The sequence below is a fragment of the Marmota marmota genome, unplaced genomic scaffold (assembly GCF_001458135.2).
Source record: "Marmota marmota marmota unplaced genomic scaffold, marMar, whole genome shotgun sequence".
Taxonomy (NCBI): domain Eukaryota; kingdom Metazoa; phylum Chordata; class Mammalia; order Rodentia; family Sciuridae; genus Marmota; species Marmota marmota.
The window spans coordinates 78,719,149-78,741,806 of record NW_026000026.1 but is presented as its reverse complement, the minus strand read 5'-3'; the positions used below and the strand labels follow the sequence as shown (position 1 = coordinate 78,741,806).

The following is a 22,658-nucleotide window of genomic DNA, read 5'->3' as shown; positions in this document are numbered from 1 at the left end:
TAAATTCTTAAAATATTGTGAAAGAAATTTATTTCTTTCACAATATTTTAAATTCTTAAAATTTAAATTTTAAATTCTTAAAATATTAAGAAAGAAACCTAACGGGCAGTATGTTTCTCAGTGTATAATAACAAGGAGTATTCTAGAAATCTAAGGAGAGGAATTTTCACCTGGATTAGAGATTTGAAGATGTTAGACAGGATTCCTCACTCAAGACAGTAAAAAACAAGTGTTTCTTTTGTTTGCAATTGTGTTACAAAATAAATATATCTCATAACAACCTGCATGTTCTTCACATGTATATTTTCCTTTCTGTTTCTTTATATTGGCCCTTGGTGGGAGTTCGGAGCCTAATTTTAGAATGTTTTCTGAAAATTTGAACATGTGAAGGATCAGAGTTTTATTTTGGTGGGAGATTCTTATTGTAAGAAAAGATAAAACTTAAAGAATATCAAAGAATGAGTATGACCCGACTACTCTTTTCATACATTAGGTATTATATTTGCAAAAACTCAAGAGCAGACAACTCAAGATTGAGGTCACAATTCAGAACCTGCACAGCAGGTCTGCATCTTGTTGATGGAAAACAATCAATAACCAAGCCTAGCCTCCAGGGTGGAGAAGGAATAAAAGGGGGGGGGGGGCAAAATATAGGGCAGTGAGATGCTTTATTTATTGGGTAAAGATTAAATAGATGAGAATAAATTCATTATTTAAAGGTCCAATTTCTTACTCTAATTAATTAATGAATACTACTTTAATTAATGAACATATATATCATTTGAGATGAAATCATTCTGTTTAAAATGGCATGTTAGATAAATAGATTGATAGAAGTGTGTAAGGACACACCTGTATACATATAACGTCCATGTTGCATACAGGTATATGTCTATATATGTACATACACACATGTGTACAGATATTATACATATTCACACACATATATAAAATCTCTCTATCCTGTTTACTTAATAAAGACAGTGATGACAGTGCACACAAAATTAAAATATAAAATTATGCTACATACATAACTCTACATACTCCTTTCTTAAAAGTGGTAAAAAAAAGTGGTACTAATAGCTTATGGGTGGCTAACTTCTACAAAATGAATTATCTTAAAGATGGGGGGAAGCCGTCCTATGACTATGCAGAGAACAGGCAGACCACTCACTGATTCTCAGCACACAGTTCACATCTGTTGCGGTATGTTTTCCCATCTGTGCCACAAACTGCAGCATCATCAGCAGTACAGATAAAATCCCCATCTTTTTCTCCTTTCTGGAAATCACTGCAATTCAGCTGAAAGAGACATTATCAAGGAGCATTAAAATACAAGAAATAAAATATTCATTAGATATAAACAGGTTAAAAGTTTAGGCCCAGAATCACATAACTCGCCATCAGAAAGAAAAAAAAAACATATTAAGATTAGTAAGCTAATAAAATCATGGATAATGGAACATATCTAAGAATAGAGATATAATTACCTTTCAAAAGAAAGGATATCAGTATGATTTCGACCACATGCAATCTGGGTGGAGTTAGTCAAATCACTTCTCTGAAACTTGGTACACTGTCAAATCCTGCCCTCCTTCTCCATAGAGTGTTAGTGAGGCTCCACAGGTAATGTATATGAAAAGTCTGTAAGCTATAAATTATAAAGTTTCTGCAATCATAGATTGGAATGATTATTAAAAGCCACATTTCTGTGTTCATAGTTCTAACTCTACCACTTGCTAGCTGTATGGGTTGGGCAAGTAGCTTAACCTCATGGCACTTAATCGTCCTCATTTGCTAACAGAACATAATTTCACCAACCTCTCAGGACTACAAGGATATGTAAGCATGTTACTACATGTACAGCAGTTGAAATAGTCCTAACACATTCTAATCATCTGTTGTTATTTTAAATGTTTTCTCTACTGACAATCAAGCCAAGAAAGCTGAAACATCTTTTAGGGATAATCAGAGAAATCCCAAAACTCTGCTCTAATAATATGGCATAGACTTAAGGACACCTGTATAGTGAGAAAACAATTGCATCTGGCAATAACTGAAGGCTGGTGTTTATATCTCAGACGTGCCACCCACTTACCTCTTTGAACCTCATTCTCCTCACCTGAAAAATGAGAATTCACACCCTACCCACATTCCAGGTCTGTGGTAAAGATCATACAGATACTCACAAAATATTATTTGGCAACAATTATTGTGACATATGCTAACTAAAGAAGAGTGTTATCTTAAATTTAACTTCTATCTAAAATCAGTTGAATAAAATGGAAGTACCCCATGCTTTGGACCTCACATTGAAAAATATTTTTTGATGTCATCACTGTCAACATATTTTAATGGTAGATATGGAACACTTAGAACATATTCCTATGATGATCTAGTTTGCCACAAATATAGCAAGTAAGGGGATATATACAAATATATAGTAAATTTATCAACCAGAATATATGCTTGAAGAACTCTCCTAGAAGGCTATAAAACAAGAAGATTTTAATATAAAGAGGAAAACATAAAACACTATTCCACTATCCACTTCCTATATTCAGGAAGAAGTCACTAGTAGGGTGAAAATAAGATAAATAATTTTATTTCATTCATTTATTTGCTCATTTATTTCATAAAGTTTATTACACTTATATAAGACTTTAAGTACTCTACTAGACTGTGAATCTGCCCCAGCAATATATATATATGTGTGTGTGTGTGTGTGTGTGTGTGTGTGTGTGTGTGTGTGTATGTATATATATATGTATAATATTGTTATAAGGAGTTTACCTTCTGATAGAAAAAAATACATACAACAATTTTATATGATAGTGCTATAAAAACCAAACTAAACAATATGATAGTGCCTAGAATAGTGATGGTTTTAACTTTCAACATGCAAGAAAGATATTAGAATATCATTTACCAAAACGAGTAATCTACAAGAATGAAAACACAGGGCTGGGATTGTGGCTTAGTGGTATAGTGCTTGCCTGGCATGTGTGAGGCACTGGGTTCAATTCTCAGCACCACATATAAATAAATGAATAAAATAAAGATCCATCAACATCTAAAAAATATTTTTAAAAAAAGAATGAAAGCACAGTTCTTTCAGAAAAATCACACTCTCATGTGTAGGCACATTGCACACACACCTGCAAGACCTTTTGTAACCGTGATGTTGAGACTCCTAAAGAAGGGAAAGGAGGTTGTCTAAAGTCAGAATGATGATGAAAGCACTGAGTGCTAACTATATGTCAGGCACTGTGCTAAATGGATTATTTCATTTAATCCTCAGAACAATGGCCTATGAAACATACCATTATTATCCCCCTTTATAGATAAACTATCTCAGAATGAAACTTGTAAAAGTTCACTTTGGCAGAGATGGGATCCAAACCCTGGATGTACTTGTGTTCATGTGCTGTAGTGTCCATCCACTACTCACATGTTTTGTGAGCTTCCATTGGTACATTGAGAAATATTGTGTATCAATGACAAAATTAACCTAGAAATGTAAACTAAATTGTTGTACATCAAGATCATTTAATACTCAAATCTATATTCTGATTTCCCAGCTTGTCCATCAATATTTTTGTTATACCAATGCTTCTATGCTATTAATAGATCTATACTAACCATCTATTATCTCTCTCTTTCTTTGTCTTGTTTTCCAATGCTGGGGACAGAACCCAGGTACTTGTGCATACTAGGCAAGTGTTCTACTACTGAGCTACAACCCCAACCTTATTCTTTATTTTTAAATATATTTTCTATGACTATCTCATTATTCTTATTAGGCATTCATTTGTTATGAGTATAAACTATTTTGAGATTTGTTTCGTTGCTGTTTTTTTTTTGTGTGTGTGTGTGTGTGCGCGCACGCATTGGACGGTACAGGGTGTGTGTGTTTGCTGGGGATGGAACAAAGGTCCTTGTCTGTGCAAGCTAAGTACACATTCTACCATGGAGCTATGTCCCCAGTCCCATTTTGAGATTTTTGAATATTTCATTTCAGCCTCAAGAAGGATTTTTACAATTTGGAATTTAATTTTAAAGCTTACATTTGCCATTATTCTTAAGAAAAAAAAAAAAAAAAAGATCCTAATATTTAACTTTCTAACTGGTATGGTGTTAAGTCAGTTTGAGGTGGCTAAGGGAACAAAGCACCATGCAACCTGCTCGCAGACGAAAGAACAACCAATCAGGTGCCCACAAACAAGCAGTGATGGTGTCTCAACCACCTGTCAATCAGCAGGGTCTCCTGATGAATCCTGGAAGGACATGGATCTCAGCAAGATCCCCCGACCAACCCCAGGAGGACAAGGGACTCTAAAAATCTCCCTTTCCTGTCCCAAGCCCTCCCTTCCTGCTCTAAGCCCAGTAAAATTCCAATCCAGCTGAGCCTGGCCACAATTCCCTGGTACCCACTGTGTTGGGCTGGAGCATCTGGCCCAGAAGTGAATCTCAATAAAGCCTTTTTCAGCAGCTTTAAAAAAAAAAGAAAAAAAGAAAGGTCTTTCTTCAAAGGTGACATTTGAGGGAAGATGAGATTAATGAGAAGTCAACCGTCAGAGGACTAAAGGAAGAACATTCTAGGTACAGAAAACATGGACAAGAATTCATAGAGATGACTGGATTATTTTGCTTAAGGGGCAGAAATAACTGTGGGTAGAGCATAAAAGAGCAATCGAGACAGATCAAAGTAATTAACTTGGGACAATTAGTGCTCTTTCCCTTCACCAAAAAATTAATGNGCAAATCAAAAGTCCAGCTGGGCAGCCATGAGAACAGGTGCAAGCATTTAATACTCCACCTCCTTCCTCTCCATACTCCACGGGTTGGTGAATCACAGACTACAGAAAACACCACTTCCTAATGCTGACAACTTCTGGGAGCTCGCAGATGCATCCTGACCCAGAAGAGCAAACTGGAGTGGGAGGCAGTGGTTCCAGAATCTTCAGTTTAGGCCTTATACCTTGTCTTATGCTTACACGCACCAGGAACTTGACCTTGAACATTGTCTAACTCACTTTAGCAGGAAAAGGTAGCTAAACTCATTATGAAAACTTAACAGTAAAAATGTATGTAAAATAATGAATTGGATTTTTTTACCCAATACATATATGATTACACAACTGGTGTAATTCTACATCATGTACAACCAGAAAAATGAGAAGTTATACTCCCTTTATGTATAATGTGTCAAAACGCATTCTTTTGTCATGTATAACTAATTAGAACAAATTTTAAAAATATATGTATATCTCAGTAAAACAACATAAAAGAAATTCAGTACATTAAACAGCATGTATCAACTAAAGCAAAATTGTTGGAATGGATAGAAAAATAATGCATCAAAAGCATTACTATGATTTAGAGAGATAAAAAATATAACAGCAATATGAAACAAGAGAATAGAAGTTATAAAGGAAGAAAAAAGTGGCATATTTTCAATTAGAAAATATTTTAAATAATATATAATATAAGGAATAAAAATTATATAGCTAAAATAGATGAATTTGCAAACCAGAGGAATGGATCAAGGTACTCTACTAAAAGGCAATAGAAGTAGAAAACTAATTTAAAATAGAAGAGAAAATCTAAAGAACATAAGGAATTAAATTAGAAGTCCTGCAGGTAAAAGCATCTCAACAAATAGAAAAAAAATTTTAGAGGTAATGACAAAAATAAAAGATAAAGAGAACTAAATAGCCATAGCAACTAATCACTAAACTCTTGTTAAAAACAAAATTGTGGAGGTTTACAGGGTGTTTTCAGAAACTAAACTGAGAAAAGGTAACATATTAGGAGAGAAAGTAAAGATAGCAGTAACAACAGACACAGATATAAGCAATAGTAAATAACTGAAAATATGGATTTTGGTTCAAGGTAGTTATAACAAGAATAAAACTAAATAGTTACATTCAAATCAGAACCAAAGAAAACTAAGAAAGAGTAATCTACTTTAAAAATAAGTTTTAGAAATTAGTGCAGTAACTGGGGGTGGGATGTAGTTCAGTGCCAAAGTGACTTGCTGGCACTTGAGAAGCCCTGGGTTGGAATCCCAGTACCAATAAATTTTTAAAAATAATAATAAGAAGAAGAATTAGTGCAGTAACTGAAAATATGAAAAACTGTGGGACACAAGACCTACTATAACAGAGTGACAATAAATGTAAATGGGTTAAGCCCACAAAATAAAAGACAATTAGAGCTTTGGGGATGTGGCTCAGCGGTAGAGTGTTTGTCTAGCACGCATGAGGCCCTGGGTTTGTGGTGCTTAGGATCAAATAATATAAAATTAAATAAAAGGCTATTCATAGTGGATTTTTAAAAATAGAATCAAATCATGTTTGATCACAAGAGAAAAAGTTTAAAAGCTCACAAATATTTTTAAAAAATTAAGAAAAATAATGACAGATACAGCAATATTAAAACTTAAAAATAGACTTCAGTCAAAATGTATCATAAGTGACAAAGAACAGTACATGAAGTAAAAGAGAACAAGAAGGTATATCACAATAATGACTCTAATCCATCTAGATTAAAGGAATCGATAATACAGGCAAGTAATAGCAGTGGAGAAACAACCAATTAGAGATTTTAAAATATACTTCTCAGATGCTGATACATTAAAGAAAAAAATTTTTAAAGTTTATTCCATTTTTATAGAAAATAATACTCAAGAAGCAGAAAATAATTTTTTTCTAGAATAACATTTTTTTTCTGAAACATTTATAAAATAATAGTTGTTAGGCAACAAAGAAAATCTTAAGAAATCCCAAGTGATCAATATCAGAGTCTCTATTCTCTTACAAAATTTTCTTAATATTAAAAGCTGGTGAAAAGTTTAAAAAGTGCTACATATGTTAAAATTAAATAACGTATTAATAAATTTGAGGGAGAGAGGATTAAGAAATGTTTGTTAAATAATGATGAATGGAAACATTCTATGTAAAAATCCTGAGATTGATGGAAATATCTTTAAATACTCTTGTCATAAAATAGAAAAAAAATAAAGCACTAAGTATTTCTCAACCCATTCTAAATGAGCAAAGTAAACGTAATTTGGAAAATAAATATAACAGTAAAGATTGTTTTAAAAGGCTGACAGAACAGATTTCTAGTAGGATGGATAAACGAGAAAAAGAAGCCAGGCGTGGTGGCTCAAAATTGTAATCTCAGCTGCTAGGGATGCTGTGGCAGGATGCTCCCAAGTTTGAGGCCAGCCTCAGACAACAGCAAGACCATCTCACAAAAGAAAAACTAAAAAGGGCTGAGGAAGTAGCTCAGGGGTAGAGGGCCCTAGATTCCGTACCCTGTATGCATGCGTTCACATGCACGCATTTGTGCACACACGCACACACACACAAAAAAAACCATGAAATAACTAAGACTAACCATATAAAAAACGAGATATAAATACAACGACAGCATATTACAGCTATATGCTAATATATTTGAAAACCAAAATGAATACATGACTACAAAAAAGTATAAAATTCTGAGTGGTTCAATAAAGAGAAAATTTGAATAGATCAATAAGAATCCAATTGATATACTGATGTGAGATATTTCCTTTGTAATATAACCACGTCTGGAATACTCCCCAATCTATTTTTTTTTTTTTTGAAGTTAGGAAAATTTGTATCTACTAATTTTTTTTCAAGTTACTACAAAATCAAAGTGTGTGAACTGAATACGATTTTAAACTGTTTTATCCATACCTTTAAGATCACTCATTTTAAGTATACAATTTGATAATTTTTAAGTTTACTTACAGAGTTGTATAACCAGTTTTAGAATATTTCCATCACCTCAAGAAATTCTCCTGTGCCGTTTACAGATAACTCCCAGTTCCCAGCTCCTGCTTTAGATAACCATAGAACTTTTCTCTGACTGTATAAATGTGCCTTTTCTAGACATTTTATATAAATCAAATTGGAAAATGTAATTGTTTAATTTCAGATTCTTTCACTTTGCAAAATGTTTCTAAGATTCAACCATATTATAACAGGGTCAGGAGCACATTTCTTTTTATTGCAGAATAATATTACATTGCATAAGTATGGTTCATTTTATTTTTCCATTCTCTAGTCGACATTTGGACATTTGAATTGATTTCAGTTTTCCACTATACTTGAGAGCATTATGTTAAGCTAAATAAGCCAAACTCAGAATTTCAAGGGTTGTATATTTTCTCTCATATGTGAAAGCTAAAGAGAAAAAAATAATGGTGTGGGAGAATCTAACCAAAATAGAAGGAAGATCAATAGAGTAGAGGAAGGGGAGGTATTAGGGAATGAAACTGACCAAAATATATTTATACATTGTGCGCTTATACAAATATGTGATAATGAATCCCATGGTTATGTATAGTGATAATTTATCGATTTTTTTTTAAAACTTGCAACTTAGTAGTCATATGTCTGACTGGGTAGACACACATTCTCAGAAACTTTACTGGGTTCATAGGACTGAATTTGATGGGTAATGTGGTAAATCCATGTTTAAAATGAAACATAAGGTAGGGATCTAAATTTTTTATCATGTACATTCAATTTTCCTAGCATTTAGTTATGTTGACATGTTGCACACATATTAATTGATCTTAATTAATTGACTTAATTAAAGTTAAGGAATCTCCATCCTGTTCCATTGATCTTTATGCCTCTTCTTTTAATAATAACACATCACTGGGCACACCTGCTTTATAGTAAGTTTTGAATTCATTTACTTAGTGTCCTAACATTTTTATATAAGTACTAGGATTAATCTGTCAGTTTCTATTTTTTAACAACCTACTTGGATTTTGATAAATACATATTGAATTATTAGGTTTTGGAAGAATAGAAATCCCAACAATAGTAACTTTTTCATCTCTGAAGATATAGTGCCTCATCATTTACAGTCATGTATCACTTAATGACAGGATGTTCTGAGAAATGCACCATTAGGTGATTTCATCATTGTGAGCACACTAGAATATAATTACACAAACCTAGATAGTACAACCTATTACACAGCTAAGATGTATTATTTATGTTATATATCATAGCCTATTGCTCCTGGGACCACAATGAACAAAACAACAGAAGGTTAAATCAGCACAAAAGAAAATGAGGCAATCAGGAGCCATGGTCAAAAAGGACTTTGAGTTTTCTGCCTTTGAAACATGGCATACTGTTTTATACTAGCCTCTTTTTATGAGTAAAAGGACTACCCTCTAAAATAATGATAAAAAAATGGTATATTAAGTTCATAAACCAGTAACATACTTGTCGATCAAGTATGCACATAATTATTTATGCATAATTTATGTGACTTTTCTAGGACAGGCAGCACAGTAGGTTTGTTTACACCTTACCACCACAAACATGAATGATGTTTTGGATTATGGTGTTATAATCACTATAATCAGGTTAGTGATATGATATCACTAAAGACAAAAGTGATAGAAACTTTTGAGCTTCGTTATGATCTTATGAGATCACTGTTATATATATCATCATTGACCCAAACATTGTAATGTGGTGCATGAGTGTACTGAAATATTTCATATCTCACATAATATAAGCCTTGCACTTACTTTGTTAAATTTATTTCTATATATTTTAGTTTCTTATGAGTAGAATTAATAATAATTTGATCTTGGAATTTTTCCTTGCTAGTATATAGAAATACAATCAACTTTGTAATTTTTATTTTATTCACAGAAGCCTTGCTAAACTCGTTTATTAGTTCTAGTGACTTTTCTTTTGGGGGGATCCTTAGGACTCTCTGTATATACTATCACTTTTCTGCAATTAAAAAGTTATTTCCAATCACTATTTAATTAAGTAATTTTGTCTTATACTGGCTAAAATCTCAGATCAATGTTGAATAGAAGTGTTAAAAGTAAACTACTCTTTCTTCTCAATCTTAAGGGCAAAAGCATTCACTCTCAGACCATTAGGTAAGATGTTAGTTGTAGATTTTCACAGATACTCTTCATAGAGAAAATTAACTTCTACAAATAGTTTGCTGTGTGAGTTTTTAATCTTTTATGAGTGTTAGGTTTTGCCAAAATCATGTCTCAACATTTATTGACATGATCATATGATTTCCCCTTTATTTTATCAATATGGTGTATTAGACTAACATTTTGAAGATAATTTTCACTTGTTTGTGGTTTTATTCTTCACACTTTGTGGATTTAATTTGCTAAATTTCTCTGTCTGTGTTTATGAGGGATATTTTCTGGAGATTTCAAATGATATCTTCATCTGTACTTTGTATCAGAATAAAGTTGACCTCACGGAATGAGCTGTTTAGTGTCTCCTCCCTCTCTTTTTCCTGAATGCATCTCTGAAGAACTGGTATTGTTTCTTCTGTCAGTATTTAATGAAAATCACCAGTGAAATCATCTGGGCCTGGGTTGTCCTTTGATTTATTACCAATGCAATTTCTTTACTTGCTTTGGTCTATTCTGATTTTCTACTTATTCTTGGTCAGTTTTTAAGAACATATTTCTTAAAAAATTTTCCATTTTATACAAGCAACTAATTTGATGGCATTTATTGATGCCTACTATTCAATTATTGATTTTGACAATTTTTGTCCTCTCTTTTTACTTTGACCAATTTAGCTAAAGAGTTTTTTTTCTTTTTTATGACTTTGTTCATCTTTTCAAAGAAACAACTTCTTTTTTACTAATACTTTCTATTATTTCTTTGTATTATATTAATTTCTTCTTTAATTTGTATATGCCCTTCTTTCTGCTAACTTTGACTTTAGTCCACTCTCTTTTTCTTAGTTTTTCAAAGTGGATATTTAAATTATGACTTTGATTCCTTCTTTCTTTTCTGGTTTAGACATTTAAAGTTCTAGATACTGCTTTAGATAAATTCTTTGTTCTGAATTGTTCTTGGTTGTTTTTTTTTTTTTTTTTCCATTCAGTTCAAATTATTTTCTAATTTCTATCATTCACTTTTTTGGTTCATTAGTTAGAAAAACACTGCACAATTTCCAAATATTTGGGGTATTTCTCTAATTCATTTTTCTTGCTGGTTTTAAATTCAATTTTGTTGTCATAAAACAACATATTTGTATAAATTTAAGTCTTTCAAATTTGAGAAGTTTGTATCATAGATATGTATATATGATAGTTAACAAGAATATTCTTGAAGAATATTTTTGCAAATTGAAAGGAATGCCCATTTTTTTCAATCATTGGAGAAATACTTTTTCAATTTCAGTTTAGGTTGACTTAGTTGACACTACTGTTAAAATACTTTAAATATTTGGCCATATTTTGTCTAGTAGTTCCAGCAATTTTAGGGAGTAGAGAATTGAAATTTCCAACTACTTTTGTTAAATTGTCAGTTTCTTCTTTGAGAAATGGCATTTTTTAAAAAAAATTGTGAGCTACTCTTATTAGATGTATACATATTTATAATGTATATCTTCTGGGGTATTGACACTTAAAATTATGAAATGTCCCTATTTGTCTCTAATAACATAAGTGTTTTAATGTCTATTTTATCTGATATTAATATAGCATATCCTGCGTTCTGATGCCTGCATTTGGCATATTATACTTTTATCCTTTCAAATTTTTGTGTTTTTGAATCTAAGATGAGTCTATTGGAACAGCTTATATATTTTTATATCAATTGTCAATCTTTGCCTTTTAATTGGTAGGTTTAAACCATTTACATTTAACATATTTATTTATATGGATGCATTTACAGTTTCTATTTGCCTTAAAACTGCTCTTGTTCTTTTTGCTTCTCTATCTATTACCTCATTTTTTTTAGTTTAAATACTTTTAGTGTGCCTTGTTATTGTTTCTGCTGATTCTATATACTTATTAGATATCTTTTCTTCTTGGTAGTTACTCTAGTAATTGCAATATAAATACTAATTTGTTGTAATCTATTTCAGATTGATATTTAATTCTGGTAAAATATATATATATATTTTTCCCAATATAGCTCTACTTTATCCATTCCCATTTGTATATTGTTGTGTATATCTACAACCCAACAAAAAAGAATTAGAGTTGTTACTTTTAACAATATAAAATCTTTAAAATAAATCAGGAAAAATAAGAAAAAAATGTATTTATATAGTACTTCATATTAACCCATATTTCAACATTTTTGATGCTTTTCATTTTCTTCTGTAGGCCCAAGATGCTATCTGGTAGAGGTTTACTATAAGCTAAATAATCTCATTTATTATCGTTTGTTAAGGCAGTTCTGTTAGCAACATAATATCTCATTTCACTGATATAGAAATATCTCTATTTTGCCTTAATTTTTGTAGTAAGTTTTGAAGGATATGAAATATTTTAATTTTCTTTCCTTTTAGCACTGTGAACACATCATTACCTTGTCTTGTTCAGTCCTTGTTATTTCAGATGAGAATTCAGCTTTTATTTGAAATCTGTGTATAGAATGTTTTATTTTTATTTCTTCATTCAAATTTTTCTCTTTTGTCTTTGTAATTTAAACATTTTTAATTGGTGGGACTACTGTGGGTCTCTATATTTACTGACTCTTGGGCTTGTTGAGCTTCTTGAATGTTCAGATGAATTTTTTCATCAAATTTGAGATAATTTAGGTCACTCTTCTTTCAAATAATATTTCTATCCCTTTCTATTTCTCTCCTGTTTCTGGTATTGCTATCACACATCTGTTAGCATGCCTGCTATTGTCTCTGTGTGTGGGTCATATAGTCTTACTATTTGTATTATTCATAAGTTTTACTGAAACTGAACATATTAGATAATGTACAATAGAAACTCAAGATTATGATTTTTCCTTCTAAAATTTATTTTGAATAATTTATTTAGTTGTTAGTTTTTAGTTTCTTTCACTACACTAAATCTTTTGAAACCTTGTTTTCTTATAATCTGTAGTTGCTGATGTGTCTGCTAAGAAAATACTCAGTTTTTATTTTGTAACTAGCTTCTAGGTTTTTCACCCTATGTTTTTGTAATTTAGGGGTCAGTCAACGATTAGACCTAAGTTTGTGCTCAAATACCTCAGCCTAAAAAGACTTCCATCCTCTGTAGGTGGACCTTTGTGTATGAGGAGGATGTGTAAAGTTTAGACCATTTGTACACCTACTCCAGAATTTGCTCTCTACTGGGATGTGTTGTGTCTTTTAAGAGCATGCATAGCCTTTTTATTCTCTGATGTCCACATGTGACAACTCCATCCAAACATACCTGCAAACTTAGGCCATCCTCCTTACTCTTGGTGAAGATCATCACTTCTACCTGCCAATCTCTGGGGATGGTAGCTGCCCATTACTCTAAATTGGGTAAGCTCTCTCCAGTAGCTTCCCTGCACTTGCTGATGCTCATGGCTTGCCCTGAACAGAACCTCAAATCCAACTGAGGCAGGGTGAGATGGAGATATTCCTAAGCAAGAACATCATAGACTCCCACTCTTCTTATCCAAAGTCAGGCAGTATTTCAAACATAATTTTGGCATACCTGCTTGTTAATTCTCAGAGTGCTAACATGATTGTTTTGTCCAGTTTTGCTTAACTTCATGGCTGCATTTGCTGGCCTCCTCACTCAGCCACCACTTGAAGCACTGCACCTCAAGGGTATTTCATATATATATTTACAAACTAATAAGAATAATTACAATAGAAAGTTATAGAGTCACTTTAATTATAAACATAAATGTCAAACTCCATAATATTATCCAAATCCAATGGCATATCAAAATATTATGACTAATTATGATTTCCCCAAGCAAACAATTATACTTTAATTAATCAGGAAATCTATCCAGAAATTTATTATATTGATAGGAGAAATATCAGATTATTTTAATAGTTGCAGACAAGGCATTTTGTGTGGTAATGACCAACACAGAGTTAGCAAACTAAGAACAGAAAGAGTTTCTGAAACTTTCGAAAATATATATAAAATATCCCTACTATAAATATTATAACTAATGGAGAAATTTTAGAGATGCTCTTCCCTTCAATATGAGGAGAAAGAGTTTAGTTTGATATTTATTATCATCGCTACTGTTTAACATTTCAAATCTAGATTCTTGCCAATGATATAAGGAAAAAGAAAATAAAGGAGCACTAATACTGAAAGAAAATGATAAAACACCAGTTTTATGCTGCTGTTGTTATCAACTGCCAAAAAACCACTATATTCAATAAACCACCCAAATTAACAAGATACCACATAGTTGTCTAATATAAGATGAACCTCCTTAATCAATAGAATTTGTCTATATAAGTAGTATCCATATAGAAATATCATGAAAAAAATACTACTCAAAATATCAATGAAATTGTAAATTTTCTAAATATTAACAAAAATTATAAGAATCTCTGTGGAGACTATTTTGTAGATTTCCTAAAATATATAGAAATAATATGAATTAATGACCAGCTATTCTATATTCTTGAGTTTGACAAGTTAGTATTATAAAAAGTCAATTTTACCTAAATTAATTTTGAATTCTTTGTATTACTGAACATATTAATTTCCCAAATTCAAACTGAAGTTTTATGAACTCAGTAATTTTTCATTTCTTATATACATGGAAACTTTATATATATCTATGTATATGTTAGTCAAGTTTTAATTACAAGAACAAAGAAACAGGACTTTCCTTACTAGCTATTAAAGCAGTGAACCAACTTGAAAAGAACAGAGAAGCTAAAAATACTCCTATACCCACAGAAACTTAATATCTTGTAACATCGGCAACCAGAATCATGAGAAATATTAAATGAACAGATACATCAATTAAAAACTGAAAATCTCCACATGGACCAAGCATACTGGAGATCAGAAATTATGGATTCTGAACTGGTGTGGCAGAAATAGAAATTGTGAAAAGGAGTTCAGTTTGAGATATACTTTGAAGGCAGCACCAAGAAAGCTTGTTGATAGAGTGAATATTAGAGTTGGGAGGTGAGTAGATTACATACTAGATGAAGAAGAAGAGATCAAGGATAAGGTGAAGAGAGAATGTCTATAGGTGGAACATTCTCGAACAAGTAGAGCGCTTCATTCTCAGAGGTAGGGTCAGGATTGATTTTTGGTGGGAGAAACCTAAGCAGAGAAAGTGAGTAGATTGTTCTCTTTTATAGTGGAGAGAAAAACACCAACAAAAACATAGTATAATTGCAAAAAATCATTTAATATCTAGACAAATTATTTGAAAGGCACACAGCCAAATATTAACCACCTTAGCTTATAAGTAAGTGGTTTCTTTAAGTAGAAAACCAAATAGTTGCATGTAATTTATCTAGAGTTAAAAATTAAAACTCAGGAAAAATAATCATCGGAATTTTGTAATTTTATTTCTTTAAAAAAACTTCTATTTGATTAAAACTCAAAAATCATTTCTAGAGATATAAACATCTTACTAGTAATATTTTTAAAATAGATTTTTAAATAGATTTGTTAAGATTTGGAGTGGTGTGTGTGTGTGTTTGTGTGTGTGTGTTTGATTTTTGTCCTTTGCTTGTGTTTTATGATTTTTTTAAACACCCTGTATTGATCAGATATATAAATATACAGATAAATGTCAGGAAGAAGAGACTGGATCTTACATAGTGACCTCCCTCAGATATGACAAAGGCAGATTCAAACGTTGTTACTAACCATTTCTGGCTCCTACAGGTTTTTGTGCCAAAAAACATATATGAACAAATAAAAAAATTTTTTTAAAAAGACACATATCTCTTTTGTCACAGATAAAGTATTTACAGAGATTGACCAGTTGTGTGTTGGCTGTGTTATTGTTTTAAAAGTGAGACTAACTGAACCCAGGACAAGAAATTAATTGACCATGTTTACCATGGAGGCTGAGATTCTCAGACATCTCTGAGTAATACAGCAATGGAGGATGGTAAGTTGGTTAGACTATGGATGTTTTAAGTAATTAGGGTGTACCTGCTCAGACTGCTTGTTTTAATTATGTGTCAGGGCCAAGAGAAGAGAAAGAGAAAGAAAAAAATTGAAGAAGAAGCCACACAGGATATCTGGAGGTGATGTGAATAGTTAGGATAGTTGGTGACAGGCCCCAGTTTTGCCAACTAATTGTGAGATGTCATAGATCAAAAATTCCCACTGATATATGGTCCCACATCTTTTATTTTTAAATTTTATTTTATATTCTAAAAATAAAATGTTTGTATAAATAAAAATATATACTTACCAACATGAAATGACGAGGTAGTAACCTAAATCTATCTGTCTTTCCTTCTTACTACTTAATCTTTTTTATCAGTGAATGCTTTTTTAAAGCAAAATAATAACCTGAGTCTCAGTCTACAAAATAGATACAAATAATCAACCTTAGCCGATTAGGAGAATCGTGAAAGTATTCGAAAAGATATATAATAGAATCCAAAAGAAGAAAAAAGACAGGAAATAGAATGAGTCAAGAGCCTGCCAACACATGTTAAACACTGGGCAACTTTTTAAATTCAATTTTTCATTTTAAATATGACTCATTTCACAGATAAAAAAAATAACAATAGTAACCAAAGATACATAAAGTGCCTAGGTTACATAGTAAGAATTTTGGAATTTGATCTTAGTTCCACAGCACCAGAAAGCCTCTCTCTGGAGGTAGTCAGGACAGGAGGTATGTGAAATGGTCCCGGAAGACACACACCACCCTGGCTTACTTCAACTCAGAGCACCTGTCAGTACCCAAAATGATTTCAGGGAGTTGGGTCATGGGTTGGGCCTGGAGACAAGATGTACCAGATATTTAGCCCACCCCTGGACTAAGCCAGGGTCCCTCCCTTCCAAGTATTTGGCTTCACGACAGGTATAACCTGGTAATTAGGAAGTAAACAGATAGCTCTAATTAGGGTCAAACAGCACCCAAAACCACATATAACAGGTTGACTCCTGATAGTCTCACCTCTGTTGGGGCAGTGGCTTTCACTAAACGCCCAGTTCTTTTCTGGGATTTTGCTTCTTTTTCCCTAGAAGAAAACAAAGAATAGCATCATTTAGACATTGCTTACCCAAATTTGAAGAATAAAAACTTACATGGTACAATTAAATCAAAATTACACTTAATTTTGATTGCTCTTCTCAGTTCAATCTTGCATGTCAGAAGTGGAGATATGTCCAGAAATAATTACAAAAGCACAAATGTGCCCTGAATGTTGAAAAAATGTCTCAAAATGGGAATATTATATGCAAGAATTTCTGCCTTTGAATACATTGCTGATTGCCTCCCTTGAATACTTAAAACAGCCAGAAATTCACCAACCTTAAAAACCTATCTGTGTCATTATTTGAATGAAATCTTTAAAAGTCAATATTTACATTCAATCAAAAATCTAATTTTCTGTATTGGTCCCAATTCTATTCCCTAAACCCTACAGAGCAAATCAACCTGGTCTGAGAATAATCGGAAGATAGTTTTAATACATTGCACCATCTCCTTTCCAGTTAAGATAACAAATTTATTCCAACACAATTTACATAAGTAATAAAAATAGTAATTGGAAAAGTGACTCCAAAGTGATCAACTTTCTTGCAAGTCTTAAGGTATTTTATCTTTGTTTTACATTATTTTTAAGTTTATTATATTCAAAATGTTGGTCTCCTATTAAAATTCATAGTTTTAGTCTCCTATCTTGGCATGCCTGTAATCCCAGTGGCCCAGGAGGCAGAGGCAGGAGGATCAGGAGTTCAAAGCCAGCCTCAGCACTTTAGAGAGTCCCCAAGCTACTCAGCGAGACCCTGACTCTAAATAAAATATAAAAAATGATGAGGATATAGCTCAGTGGTTAAGGACCCCTGAGTTCAATCCCTGGTAGCAAAAAAAAAAAAGTAACAAACAGGAAACTTTATAGTAAATAATGGTGGGTTTACATTCACCTTCAAAGAGATAAAAAAAAAACAAAACAATATTTAACCTGCCCTAAATTTCTGCTGCCCCCCAGATCTGCTATCAAAGTTTAATTATCCCAATATTCTTGGATATGTCAAATTAAATCCCCTGACACATACCAACCTGGCATTTTAAAAACAAATTATAACATAATTATCTTAAATGGATAAGCTTAGTATTACCTTAGTAACAGTGTTGAAATTCTGATGGCAATCAGAAATTGGAGATAGCCTCCCTGTTTAAAAACCAATTGGGGTCTGGCTCAGGCTCAGTGGTATAGCAATTGCCTCACATGTGTGAGGCACTGGGTTTGATTCTCAGCACCTCATATGAATAAAAAAAAAAACCAACTAAAAATATGTTTTAAAAAATTAGAGGGCTATGGATCTAGCACAGAAGTAATGCAATGCCTTGGGTTCAATTCCCAGACTGAAAAAAAAAAAAATTCAAAGTAAATCTTAAAAAAACAAAAATTATAGCACTTTGGTCAGAGGATTTATAATTGATAAGCTGCTTCTACCTTTAGGGAATCACTGGAGAGAAGGGAATCAATTTCAGAAATACTGGACAGACGCTGAAACATTGCATAATATCCTGACCAGCTTCCAGGATACTAGTTCTTTCTGATATGTAGGGAGCTGTAAACTACAAACAGCTCTTTGGTCCAACTCATTCCAGCATAATCCAAGAGGTCTGAAGACACTGGTAGCTCAGAGAATCTGAATGTATTCTGCTTATATCCTTCTGCTGCTTGATCCCCACAAGGAAAGCCTAGCTTTCTACTCAAGGGAGACTTTAAGACCCCTACCCCAGCCCTACTACAACAGAATTAGGTCCAAGGAAGCTGACTTCATTTCTTAGATTCTTTTTTTCCCCAAATCAAAACCCAACTACTTTATCAGAAGGCTGTAGTGTGCTACATAAGATATTAATATTGGGTCCTCTGAAATGCCTTTGGGATCCCATTTGAGTGATTATTGAAGTCATTCTAGGTGGGTTGCAATTATCCAAGAGTTTTCTAAGCATTTTTATTCAGCCATTCAAGTTTAGAAAAATAATTTCCTCTAGTTCAGAGAATAGCATGTACCTCAAAAACTTGAAAGAAAGAGGAACTTTACTCACAGTATCATTTTGCATGTGACACATTTGTTGAAGAGCAATTTTCCTTGAGGGCTTTGAAAAAGTTTTTTATCCTGAGAACAGAACAATTTCCCATTTTTCATTAAGTCTTGAAATCCACTGCATGTTTCCTACAAAGAGGAAGTAGGTTGCATTGGCCGAAACTTTGTCAAAACAAAACTTTAAGAAAAACTTCCTTAGACAGTATAACTTAACAATTACTATCCCCTCCACAGAAAACATTCAGTCAATTGCTTCAAATAACACAAACAAAAATCACAACTTGAGCTTGCCTGTTAAAGATAGAAAATTCATCTAAGAAGCATTTATCTGATACAATTAGTGAAATAAGCAGAATAAGGGTCTTGGAGTTAAAACAAAACTGAGCTAATATTTCATGGTTATCATTTATTCATTCAGTTATGCTATCTAAAATGAGAATGCTGGGTACAGTAACACACGCCTGTAATCCCAGCAGCTTGGGAGGCTGAGGCAGGAGGATCATGAGTTCAAAGCCAGCCTCAGCAACTCAGCGACACCCTCAGCAACTTAGTGAGACTTGTCTCAAAATAAAAATAAAATAAAACAGGGGGCACAAATATATACATTTCATAGGTTGTAGGAAGATTAAATTTTGTAAGTTTATGTAAAGTCTTGAAGAATATCTGATACACAGAAAATATTCATTAAATAAATATTCCTTCATTATTATTAGTAATATTATTATGGTTCTGAAATATACAAAGATTATTGGAATATACAAAGATTACTGTAACGGTAACAATGTTGGGCTGGGATTGTGACTCAGTGGTAGAACGCTTGCTTAGCATGTGTGAGGCACTAGGTTTGATACTCAGCTCTCTCTCTCTCTCTCTCTCTCTCTCTATATATATATATATATATACACACACACACACACACACACACACACATATATATATATATATATATATTTGATTCTCAGTACCACACATATATATATATATATTTGATTCTCAGCAATATATATATATATATATATATATATATATATATATATATATATTTGATTCTCATATATATATATTTGATTCTCTCTCTCTCTCTCTCTCTCTATATATATATATATAGAGAGAGAGAGAGAGAGAGAGTTAGAGTTAACATAGTTGATGGCCAGGTGAGGTGGTGCATGCCTGTAAACCCTCAGGAGGCTGAGGCAGAAGAATCACAAGTTCAAAGCCAGCCTCAGCAATTTAGCAAAGCCCTAAGAAACTCAGGGAGACCCTATCTATCTCTAAATAAAATATAATAAAGGGCTGGGGATGGTGCTCAGTATTTAAGTGCCCCTAGGTTCAATCCCTGGTGCCATTAAAAAAAAAAAGTTAATAAACCTTCTTCCAAGGTTGTGAGAGAGTCCTAGCCATTCTTGATTTTCAACTTTGTATTCTTTTCTTAAAATTGCCTCCACTCCTACCCCAATAACAACATCTTCAATATCAACTCTGTCACTAACACCAGAATAAAAGCTTGTGAAACTATGGAAGTATTGTGCCATTGTCTCAAAACCTACTCCTCGGACTGGGGCTGTGCTTAATGGTAACTGGGGCTGTGCTTAATGGTAGAGTGCTTGTCTAGCATGTGTGAGGCACAGGGTTCAATCCTCAGCACCACATAAAAAAATAAATAAATAAGTTATTGAGCAATTATTTTCAAAGAGTGAAAATTTTCTTATTAAAAAAAAACACAAAAAACTACCCCTCTCTGTCTGTTTGTCTCTCTCAGATCATTCTCCAGTACCACTATTTGACTATTCTGTGTAACATCCTTGAAGACATATTTTGCTATGCGCTATGGGCTTCGGTAAATACCAATGATTGCACTATACCGAGGTTAGAAGGAAAGTGGAAATCATTATGCATGTTAGAGAGGATAGGGGAACTACAGTAGAATCATCTTAAAAGTGATAGTTCTTTCTTTTCAGAAAGAGGCAGCAGGATGGAGAGTTCAAAGACAGCCTCAGTATTTTAGCGAGGCCCTTAGTAATTCAGTGAGACCCTGTTTCTAAATAAGATTTTAAAAAGGGCTGGGGATGTGGCTCAGTGAGTAAGTGCCCTGGGTTCAATATCTGGTACAAAAAAAAAAAAAAAATCAATGGTGCATTGGTGCCATCTAGCAAAGTACTGACTTAAAGTGTTAATAATCCCTATTAGCTTAGAAAGTTCACTAGGTCTTCGGATTAAGCCTTTGGGATATAAGATTTTATTATATTTTGATTTTTTCAAAAGAATAATTCTACTTCATAATGCTTGCTTCAGAAAATAAATAAAATCTTTGTTCCAACTCTGACAACCTTCTCCAAAGTGCTGATGATAAAATTCTATTGAGCCTCCTATATCTTTGTAATACTTTGATCAATCAACAATCACTTATTATGAGATTATTGTATTTTGCCAGGTGTCAGATACAGCAGCAAATTAGATAGACGTATCCTTTCCAGAATAGTGCTTATAGTCTAATGGACAATCTAGCCTCATAAGCATGATGGGCAGTTGGAAGCAATTACAAAATGATTAATGGTAAAGAACAATAAAAAATATCAGAGTCCAGATCTTGGAAATTTTACTAAGGGTGACCTGTTAAAATAACTCTTAAGATTATCATCCCCACCCAGTGATACTGTCAGAGTATCACAGTATTAATTTCTGACTATAGATTCATGTCTAGGCATCTTGAGATCTGTGTCTGGTCTCTGATCCTGTAGTATTTTATGTCAACTTTGTAAGTTACTGCCTCAATTGCCAGATATAATTGGTTCTGAAACATCTTAAAAACATGACAACAGAATGAGAGAAGAGTTTGTGTCTTCATAATAGAAATATATCCCTTATGAAGTTATCTTAGAGAAAATATATAGAGCAAAGACTTAATAATATTGGAATTAAGCTCTAAATAATTGTTAGTGGTTGATCATAAAAGTTTAGCATCAATCCAGATAAATTCTGAATTGAACACCTACAATGTCACAATTTGATGAGAGCTAAGTTCCTAGAAAGACTCACATTTATTTGTTTGTTTGTTTATTGTTTTACAAAGGTTTAGCGAGTAGATTAAGAAACTTGCTCAAAATATCAATTACTTAAGATGAGGCTCAGTATTATTTTTTCTGAGTCATAAAATTAACTAGTGATTCTCCTGGGACACAGGAAAAGACTATATAAATTGAAAGCAGAAGTTGTATTTCTCTCTGGGGTAAATAGACTCTCTCTCAATTGCCATGATACAGCCTGTTGAAGCAGGAGAAGATCTAGACCAATAAGTCGTGTTGAGGTGGGGTGATGATTTTCTAGTCACTATTAGCCAGCAGTGTGACTGCCTGTCCTCAGCTCACTCTTCTTTTGTTATTGTTGCTGTCCTTATTTTCTGCATGTCTGGAGTCCTCTTGGGTCAACTGCTCTTTGTTTGCCTCTTCTGTTGTGGTCTTGCATTATCCATCATAACCCTCCAAGAACTGGCATCACCCTATCTGGGTATCAGAGCAATAACACATTTGCTTTGGCTTCACAAGGACCCTTCTGTGTTGAGAAATTTAATCATGTGCTTAAGATCCTTTCAAGTGCTAGAGTGCTTTTCCATGCTGTTCTGGCTCATGTTTTTAACACT

General features: G+C 32.9%; 1 protein-coding gene across 8 annotated transcripts in view; it reads right to left on the bottom strand.

The window, feature by feature from the left end:
- The window catches only part of Spink5 (serine peptidase inhibitor Kazal type 5), a 175,680-nt gene that overhangs the window by 66,167 nt on the left and 86,855 nt on the right, over positions 1-22,658 (bottom strand). For 7 of the 8 annotated variants that reach the window (XM_048811756.1, XM_048811751.1, XM_048811758.1 and 4 more), the window contains exons 5-7: positions 19,023-19,150; positions 16,917-16,980; positions 1,175-1,302 (exon numbers count right to left, since the gene is read on the bottom strand). In XM_048811756.1, coding sequence (XP_048667713.1) covers positions 1,175-1,302; positions 16,917-16,980; positions 19,023-19,150 — 320 coding nt within the window. The remainder of the gene's footprint in view (positions 1-1,174; positions 1,303-16,916; positions 16,981-19,022; positions 19,151-22,658) is intronic. The other variant, XM_048811753.1, reaches the window with a different exon arrangement.